Source organism: Macrotis lagotis, chromosome 4 (genome assembly GCF_037893015.1).
Source record: "Macrotis lagotis isolate mMagLag1 chromosome 4, bilby.v1.9.chrom.fasta, whole genome shotgun sequence".
In the NCBI taxonomy this organism is placed as follows: Eukaryota; Metazoa; Chordata; class Mammalia; order Peramelemorphia; family Peramelidae; genus Macrotis; species Macrotis lagotis.
In genome coordinates, this window is record NC_133661.1 from 43,110,944 (window position 1) to 43,121,734 (window position 10,791).

Consider the following 10,791-nt stretch of genomic DNA (forward strand, 5'->3'; position numbering starts at 1 on the left):
CAGTGCCTGACTGTGACTGATCAGATCAATAAGAGCTCAGCATGCTCTACCACTGGTCGGGCAAACACGATCCATATTTATACCTGGGGTGGATATTCTAAACTTATGTATGACATGTTTTTTTTTGAGATGCTTCAAGTTTCCCTTTCACAGAGAGTTGAGCCCCTTCACTGATGTGGGCAACCCATCCTGGACAGTCCTGTGCTAAGTGTCTTCCTGGATGTGCAAACAATTCTAAAGTTCTTAAGAGGGGCCTTTAGAGTGATTCAGTATCACTTCGTCTGATGCCTTTTTGATTGCTTGCTCTGTGTGAGTTCTCCATAAAATTGATTTTATAGCAACCATATGTCTCATATTCTAACGTGTCCAGTCTATTGTAATTGTACTCTCTATCATAATGGTGGAATGCTAGGCCATTTACCTGGAGACAGGACTGCAGTTCCTAGTATCTTCTCTATGAGGTGATCTACAGAATCTTCCTAAGACAATTTCAAAGATGATTCCATTTCCTGACATGGCACTGGTAGACTGTCCAGATTTCACATGAATATAGCCTTGAGGTCAGTACAGCAACTCAGTAGACCCACAGTTTGGAGTCAGTCTAATAATTTTTCTCTCTCATACATTCTTTTGGAGTCTCCCAACTACTGAACTAACTCTGGTAACGTGTGTATCATCGTAATTGGCAATGTGAAACTCTCAGGAAAGGACACTTGCTAATGTCATTGACCTTGTCCACAACACTGAAAACTTCTCCATTTGCTATATCTGATAACTCCACCTGTGGATGGTGTTGGCTAATCAGTTGGACACCTGAGTTTTTTTGGTGTTCATTGGTAGACCAAAACAAGCATAAGCCGCAAAAACTTGGTTCATACTTTGTTGCATATTAGTTTTGACTGTGGAATTTAAATTAAGACCCTAGCTTATCATTTTTAATTTTTAAAAATTGTTATGTATTTTGTTATTTTTCCTTCTAATGTTTCTTTTCTTCCATTTGAATCTGATTCATCTCTTGCATCGTTTTTCAATATCTAAGTATTTTTAAGTATAGAGTTTATATAAGATTGCTTTCTGTTAGGGGAGAGTGCAGGGCAGGGAGAGCGAAAGAAAAATTGTAAAACTCCACAACCTTGCCCCCCCCCAAAAAAAGTTGATTCAAAAACTATAAAAAAAGTTCCCAAATTAAAATTTCAAGGAGCATTATAGTAAAAAAGCAAAGATTTCAGATCAATGAAAAATTATTGAAAACAAACCACATGAAACCTTTCAAGTATCACTGATTTTGGTGTTCTACTTACTATGGTTTGTTAGGTTTTCTGTAGATTGTTATCTTCATTATGGTGATTATATTTCTACTGTTTTTTCATTTTCTAATGTATAAAGAATTTATGATCTGTGTTAATTCTGTCAGCAGTTTGTCTGTTTAAAACTATAACATCCTATTGCTGCAGTGAGTTAATTTTGTTCCTTTACTGGAGAAAAAATAAACAATAAACACTAGTCACATCAGTTCAGGGAGGAATGGAATTTAAATCTCAAAAATTTAAATAAAATGCTAATAAAATTAACAAAAATGATGAAATAATAGAGAATTACATAACCATGCATCTAATAAAATTGTTATTAATATTCATTATCTCCTCTTTATTTCTCAATGTATAAGAATTGAAAAAATTGAAGTCATTATCTTAGTATTCTTTAAATTTAATATATTATGGACCTATGCACCAAGATAAAATGACTGATTTTTGTGATTGAATATTATTACTAGAATGTATACAGCTCTTCTGGATATTTTATTAAATTAATTTTAGAACACCTCCAAGAATAGATATAATGAAATTGATGATATGCACATAAGATGATTGACATGGAATTTTCCTTTCTTATAAGTATCCATATTCTGAAAGCCATTTTTTTAAATATGACGATTTGGAATACCTGAATTGGGAGCACAAAATATAAACATTTTCTTGAGCATTTTCAAATTAAATTTATGTTCAGGTATTTGTGGGGGAAAATCTTGTCTTTCAAGATGCTCCAGTCACATCACAGATTTCTTAAATTTCAGTGATTGTTTGTGACATAGGGATTACTCTTAGCTCATAATGGCTCACTTACATGATTCTGATGATCTACTTATTATATTTGTTTTATGCTCCTGTAGATTCTGAATTTTATACAGGTTATTACATTTCTAATATGTTTTTTATTCTCTAAAGTATTAATGCATCATACCACATGAATTCTGCTCACACTTAGAAGTTTATCTATTTAAGATTCCACCATCCAAATAGAATAAATTCATTTCATTAATTCACAATGGAAAAAATTAACCCCCCAATATTGTTTAGTGCAATCAATGATTTAGCAATTGTATTTTCAGTTGACTGGAATTATAATATCATAGATTCAACATGGTCCAATAGAAGTCATACTATAATTATTCCTCTAGGGTTTTATGACAGAATTTCCCCCAGGGTTCCCAGATGACCTCTGAAAAATGATGGGGCAGGATTGCATACCCATTCCATTCCTTCTTATAGAACAAAGAATGCAACTAATGAGCACTGATGATTTTCTAGGAAAAAATTGCACCCTCTAGTAGAAAAAGGTAAGATTGCTAATTACCAAGAAATAGACTTCTGCTTTAAGAGGGGGAAAAAACTGACAAGGGTAGGAAAGAAAAAATATATATTTAAAATTTGGGAATTTTAACAACTTTATATTATTAATATATACATATAAATTCTCAAAAAAGTTAAAATGAGGGATATAGAGAAAGTGAGTGAGTAATGAATAAGGAAAAGAGAGAGGTAGGTAGATAGATAGATAGGGAGAGAGATAGATAGATAGATAGATAGATAGATAGATAGATAGATAGAGAGAGAGAGAGAGAGAGAATGAAAGAGGAAGAGAGAGAGCATAGAAAGAGGCAGAATCAGATAATTTTCCTTTAAGTCAGAAATGCTATAATTGGAATGAGTAAAAAAATGAGTTGATATGAGTAAAGCAGAGTCATTTCTCTTCTTCCTTTTGAAATTTCACCTCAAAGTTTGTGATTTAGTCAAAGAATCAGACTCAAGAAATGATTGTAGGATATTTCTTTTAGCATATTTTGCTTTTACCTCCCCTACCCTCCAATCTACCCCACCATCACCAGATCACTTATTTTATGTATATAGAGAACATATTGTATGTGAATTTACTTTAGAAATATAGTTTTGTACCTGTTGTAATATTTTTTCTTAGTTGAGAGTGTTTACTAAGCATTCACTTACTGGTCCCTTCAATTGATGTGCCAGAGATAGAGCATGAATCAAGTTCTTCCTAATAGTGAAGCCAGAATTCTGTCTACCATTCTGCACTGCCTCTCACATGTTATATTATGAATTCTTTATAATAACATTTTGTAAACTCCTAATATTTTGAAATCATCAAAGATCAAATTTTATTCTATGTAGTTTTGATATAAAGTGCTCTTTCTATCTGCTTTATGAATTGAGATGGTGATCAATTATGTTTTCCGCCTTTATATAAATGTACATATAAGCAAACATATATTAAAATAAGGGAACTGATTTATAGATGTTTATAATATATTTATTATTCATAAATATTTAATTATGTTAATATAGACATATGGTATATTTATAATTAAATATTTTATTCACAATCTGTTAGCTATCAATATAATTAATAAAATTATTATTGTATTTATACTCTCTTGCACATCATTATAATTAGCTTAATTATTATTAGCAGTAATTTTATCTTTTTATCTGGATTCAGTCAGATAGTGGTGAATTTTGCCTTGCAATTAAGTTATTCCATTCTTTGTGATCATACAATCATACCAATGTTTAAAACCCTTATTTCGCAAAACATAGTAGAAGTAGAATAAAACTTAGAAAAAGAAGGATCTAATTAGAATTGAAGCTGAAAAGATCTAATTAGATCTTATTAGTTAAATGAGAACTAATTAGAAATTAAAATCAGAAGGATCTAGCTTTGCCTCTTATTTTCATTCAGACAAGTCCATTGAGCTCAGTGAGCCTAATTTCTCATTTGCAAAAATGAAGATAATTACATTTGCCCCATGTTTTACAGGGCTGTGTTAGGGTGAAAAGAAATATTGAGTAAAACTTTGCATATTCAGGATGATATATTTCCTCAGAGTCTTAATTCTCTTATAAGCAAAGCTAACAGAAAATTCCTGCTTCATCCTTGTTAGGAGATTTTGATAGAGAATTGGTTAGCTTTTCCTTCCTGAATTCTTGTTCAATAAAGTCCTTGTATAATTGCTTTCAATTTAGCAACCATAACAGCCATGGACCTGCACCTTTCTGTTTTTAGTTAATTCTTTGGATTTCCTTTGATGAGGACAATGGCAAGAAGAGGATCCAGACAAGGGGATGACAAAGGAAGTATAAGGAGGGAGAGATGAACAGTGACAGAAGCAGGCAGTGAGTGCGGGCCCACCTCCTCTCCACCCCGCCCCCACCTTGGCCTCTGTCCTCACAGGTCAGTGACACAATGTAACAAAATAACAATGACCTTTGTCCTGAAACTCCCCAGGCTGGTCAGTGTCAGACCTGGGCCCAGCATCTCTTCTTCCTCCTCAACCCACAGGTGACACTTTGGGACCTTGGAGACAGTGAGGACCAGGACGGAGGCTGAGGAGCGTGCTTAGGGAGAAGAGGGAGGACACTGGAATAAGGAGTCAGGGGGCAGTGACTTGAATGTGCTACACCTTTAGAAGCCTTTTTGGGACAGGAAAGTGGTCATTTTCATAGGGAAATATAGACTATGGTAACCTATTAATCTATGAAAGCACAAGAACACCTTTGTTATTGTGTTATCTTGTTCGCATAGAGAAGTCATGAATGCTGTGATTGTCCATAACAGATGGTACAGAGGTCAGGTCAGCAAGTTAAATTTGCAAGCATTTTTAAAGAATTTTAAATGAGCAAGACACTAAACCAAGACCTGAGACTACAAATAAAAGCATAAATGAAAAGCCTCTACTATTTGGTAGCTTAAACTTTTTCTGTAGCATGTCAACTGAACTATCCAAAGGCAAGGAAACCATACATCTTAATATTAAATTGCAATGTGCAAAGACCTCTAGAATACACTCATAAAGCACTGAATTTAGTGTTGAAAAACTGAATCAAGAAATCTTGCTTGAATCTATGCTCACTTTTGTCATTTTCTATGAAAATTTGTGTGTCAGGCACACTAAATTTAATGTTGTAATAAATTTTATATGTCAAAAATGTCATTATGTTTTATATCATGTTGTAATTTCAACATTCTCATTTTTTATGGGTTAGAATAGAGGAAAAGAAATCCAAGCGATTTCATTAAAGCCAAAAGCCAGTAAACCACCCAGTTTCTTATTTTTTTTTTAGCTTAAAAATGAGAATACCTAAATCATGGCATTGTTACTAAGAGCAAATGATATAATATATACGAAATTAATTTTCAATAGTCTTATCTCTATTTCTTTCTCTTTACCTCAGTTTCTTCCAACATCCTCATTTGCAAAGGTCCTAAATTTCTTACTATTCTTACTATTTAATAATAGTAATAATTATAAGTGATATTTAAATAAAACTTAAGATTTATGAATCATTATCCACTCATTTATTCAATGATATTTCATAATAGCCTCCTGTGGTTGCTCTCTCTGATGTTTATCCCTATTTTGCTAATAAAGACTGAAATTCATTAGCAACAAACAAAGCTATCTACCAAATAATTCCATAGCTGGTTATTTAAAGAAATGAGCTTCACCAGATTTCTCCAGACCCTAAATCTATAGGAATCTCTATGCTATTTCATGCTTCTTTATGTATTGTTTTTCTAATACTCAAAAGTCAATGATGTCATAAAATTCTAACATGGATCATGAAATATTAAGCACTTGGTATTTGGGAGGCACTTTGCTCAATGCTGGGCATTCTAAAAGTAGCAAAAATAATTTTTGCCTTCTGGAATCTCAGATTCTGATGGGGGAGGCAATGTGTAAATAATTATGTATAAGCATAATCTATAGAATATGAACTAAAAATAATCTCTGAGGGACATGGTCTTTCCCTCACTTTCTTTTTCCTCTGTCTCAGTATATTTCTTTTTCTTTTTCTTCAGATATAAGGTTTTAATAATATAGGGAATTCATGGTGAAGTCCTGCATTTGCTAAGAAAGACCATTCGATTTTCAAACAGTTTTAAAGAGTGTGAGATGCTTGGTATGAAGAAGTGTGAAAGTATAATGACTTGTGCATGAACAATCAGAGGAAGGACTGAACTTAGCTCTCCCTTCTTGGAAGTCCACCTCTATCCACTGCACCATCCTTATCTCCTACTAATAATGAAAACTTGTACAATACTTTTGGATCTCTAGTTAATGTTATATAAGATTTTGTCTTATTTTGTTGGGGTTCATACAATTCTCACAACATCTCAGTCATTTCTACAATATGATCTCTTGTGGGCACATTATTCTGTTTTCAACAGCATACATTTGGTTGTTGTCTCCATTATAACCTTCTTGAGAAAAGGGACTGTCTTGCTTGCTTATATATGTTTTCCCCAAAGCTGAACACAGTGTCTGACTCATAGTAGATATTTTCGTTCTTTCTTTTTTTGGTAAGTCATTGGAGTTAAGTGACTTGCCCAAGATTACATAGCTAGGTAACTATTAAGTGTCTGAGACTGGGTTTTAACTCAGTTACTCCTGACTCCAGGGCCAGTGCCAGCTATCCACTGTGCCACTTAGCTGTCCCCATAAAAATTATTGTTAATCTACATTTTTTCTATCTCTCTGTCTATCTATCATCATGATCATCATCTCTCTCTCTATCAATCTATCTAACGATCCATCTACAAACAAGCTATTATTATTGCTAATTATTCAAACTTAGGCCATTTTTATCATCAAGTCATAGTCCTGTGTATGGTACATGAGAGGAATTTAAGAAATGCCACTTGGCTGCCAAGGTAAAGATGCCCCAAGTTTCCCTACATAGAATGTTTCCTCATAGATTTAGAGATATAAGTCCACCAGAGGTCATCTTGCCTCACCCCCTCATTGTGCAGATGGGGAAAAAAATCAACTCTGTCTACTGTCTGTCTCTGTTTTTATAAGAGGGAGTCCTGAAAGTTGCAGCATATATCATTCATAAAGACTAAACTGTTGGAATTCAATGAATATTTTTACATTATCTTTCCTACCTTGAGATCCCAAGGGACATGATAACATTTTTTAAAAGTGTATAAGTCCATTCAATATTTTTAAATTAGGGATTGTTTTAAACAAGTTTTTCAGATTTTGAAAAAGGTTATTCTAAATTGGCATTTGTTGGAATTTAATAAACGGTGGAATAATTGGAATCTTCGATTATAAATCCCACTCAGTCTAATCTTCTCTGTGACCTTGGAAAAGTTCCTGTTCTCAAGTTCTCATGTTCTCAAATTTATATGATTAATCAATAGACTCTATTTTCTTCTAGTTCTGGCATTCTTTAGATCTATGAATATTTCTACTTCCTTTAACAAGGAGAAACTAGTGATTATATCCTGAATTTTAAGTTAAGAATATATAAATTTAGTATAACATTGACATATGCAGGTCTATGACCTCCAGAAAAATCAATGTTCTAGGCAGTTCTCAAAAAGAAGGCAGCTGAATGTGTTAATAGATGTAGTTCCTTAACCACCAATTTCCAATATTAATAAAACCATTTTTAAATATCAGCATTTTTCCAAAGAAAGAACATATTTCGCTGTCAATCGATCCCTTGTAAAATTATAAAATCACTGTAATGTTGTAAAATAATAATATTCTGAGTTTGTGCAGTATTTTGGCCTTTAATATCCCTGAAATATACTCAGAATATCTGAAACCTGATCTTATAAAGGAAATGGCTAAATAGTATTATGGAAGAATGACAGAACAATTTGATAACAGTTTTAAGAAAGTAGTTCTCATAAATGGAAAAAAGTTCTGAATGATTTTGATTATCATTATCATGAAACTGGTGATCTCTAAACTTCAAGATAACAATTTTGTCCTGTTAAAAAGGAAGATATCCTTGACTTAGAAGGATGCGATTACTCTAACTACTAATTTTATACGTTTATCCAAAGTACTAGAAAGAACTCTATTAAAACTCAGAAAAAAAGGCTGACAGATTGGTAAGACCCTATTCCTTCTCCTAGTGGTTTTTAGTCCAGGGATCAATTACCAATATTCTTCTTAAATCAATTTTTCCTCACTGATGTAATTTCAGAGTATTCTCACTACTCTTTGATTTTTAAGTAAAATTAAAGCAATTATCTCTTTCTTAAAACTATTGATTTGCTAGAAGGTAATATGTTCAGATGGTCTCTCCACATGATGTCAGAACAGGGGATAGAAACGTGAACTACTTGTGTCCCTCACTAATACAAAAAAATAGCTTCATCATTTGATCACTATCATGTCAAAGAATGAGCATATCACCAAGAAAAAGGAGGAAAAAGGGAAAAGGAATGAACCTGAGTGAAAATGTCATGAAAAAATTCTTCAGCATAAAATTAAATTAATTACCTAGACCTCGTTTGTAATTACTTCAGAGTGAATGTTATTAAACTATATTTTAAAGACTCAATTCTGACATGAAGATTGATTAGAGAGAAGGTAAATGTTTGTCACTTAAAGGACCAGTGCCATGTAGAGCAATGACTACTTTAGAAGCAGTGTTTAGCTATGGTGAGAGAGGAGGAAACTGAAAGATAAGACTGGTCCCATATGGGCATGCATGAAAATAAGAATACACGTATAATTCACTAAATGAATTCGATGGCGACATTGTATTTTGTCTACATATTGAAATCTGAGAAGTTAAGTTTTAAGTAAAATTCCAGTTCCACTGTACCACCTAGCCATTTACCTAACTACTTATGTACTTACTAAACCCTTTACCTTGGGACACTTCTCTTGCCATGATACATTCTTTTTCTGGTCCTGCATTGATCCAGTTTCAATTACAGATACAACAGTACTTTCCACCACTCTTCAGTCATCCACCTCTTTTTTATTGTGGGATGTAAAAGTTCATAAAATTTCCAATCATGGCTATCCATCCCACTGCAGATTCAAACAAGAGAACTATGCCACAGAAACTTACTTGGTCTCCCCTCATGACTGAGTTGGAGAAGGGGGACATTGAAGGTGCTAAAAGATATCTAAAGAAAATGATCATGATTTCCCTAAAAAAGATAATGTGAGTGTGTGGGTATGTTTTATGTACCTCTAGGTTGGGGAGAGGAGATTGAATTCATTAGGAAGAGACTGCATTCACCAGATAATCTCACTCAAATTTTAGTCTGTGGTTAAATACAGTTGAATGACTTCGTCACAATTTGATTTTGGAATATTATAACAATTTAAATATGCCCATTTTAATACAGATCTTTTTTTTCTTTTCTTTAGGAAGAAAAATGATCTATTATGGGCTGGATTTTGTGGCCATACATTGACCCCAAAAAACCTTATATCTTACCAACATGGCAACAAATAATCAGTCTTCAGTAGATGAGTTTATCTTACAAAGCTTCTCTGAAAATCCTCATGTTCAGATTTTAATCTTCAGCCTCTTTTTAGGACTTTTCATAGTGGCATTCACAGGTAATTTAATCATTATCACTGTTATTATTTTAAACCCAGGCCTTCATACTCCCATGTACTTTTTCCTTATCAATTTGGCACTGTTGGATATTCTCTCCTCCTCCACTATTGTGCCAAAGTTACTGAAGAACCTGATGACCAAAAACACCATTTCCTATGGTGGTTGCTTATGTCAGATATACTTCCTAACTTGGTGTTTGAGTGCTGAGTTGCTGCTTTTTACAGCCATGGCCTATGATCGATATGCTGCCATCTGCCAGCCCCTCCACTACAATACTATGATGAACAAGGCAGTTTGCTGTTTCTTAGCAGCTGTGGTGTGGAGTTTCAGTGGAATAGATACAACAATACATACCATCATGACTGCTCAATTGTCTTTCTGTGGTCCCAATGCCATTGATCATTTCTTTTGTGAGATTCCTCCATTATTGCCTCTGTCCTGCTCCTCAACCTATGTTAATAATATAATGGTAGTTATTGCTGATATGTTCTTTGCTGCTATCACTTTCCTGCTTATTCTGGTGTCCTATGGTTTCATCATCTCCAGCATCTTGAAGATTCGAACCAATGAAGGGAAGAAGAGAGCATTTTCCACTTGTTCTTCCCACCTTATAGTGGTCACCATGTATTATTGCACTGTAATTTACATCTACTTTCTACCTGGTCTTGGTCAGTCTCTGAAGGATGGCAAAGTAGCATCAGTGATTTATGCCATAGTGACCCCAGCTTTGAACCCTATGATCTACTCCCTGAGAAACAAGGATGTGAAAATAGCACTCAAGAAATTATGCCCATTTCTTTTTAAATGATGGTTCATTTGTTAAGTTGATTCAGCTCAGAAAAAAGGATTATGAATCTATTTGAAACCAAAAATTGTACATAAATCACAGTCTGGAAAACTTTAAACATGATTTCTTCTGGTAGGCAATGCTCCTGATGTGTTCTTGTATCAATCAGATAACACTCTGATTACATTGTATTCTTGAATTCATTTAGTGAATTTAAAGTCAGAATATCTACAAAGATTATCACTTTGGGCCATACCATGTCAGATCCATGGTTTAAGCCAAATTTAATTTTAATACTAAGACATATTCTAAGGGAGAATTCAC

The 10,791-nt window shown here is 33.6% G+C and overlaps 1 protein-coding gene across 1 annotated transcript; it reads left to right on the forward strand.

Moving 5' to 3' along the window:
* Positions 1–9,558: 9,558 nt before the first annotated feature.
* LOC141523069 (olfactory receptor 13A1-like) lies at positions 9,559–10,488 on the forward strand. The gene has a single exon (XM_074236352.1). It carries the CDS (start codon positions 9,559–9,561, stop codon positions 10,486–10,488), a length of 930 nt encoding a protein of 309 aa, XP_074092453.1.
* Positions 10,489–10,791: the final 303 nt, after the last annotated feature.

Coding starts and splice junctions, on each gene's coding strand:
- LOC141523069 (XM_074236352.1), top strand. CDS start 9,559: ATGGCAACAAATAATCAGTCTTCAGTAGATGAGTTTATCTTACAAAGC.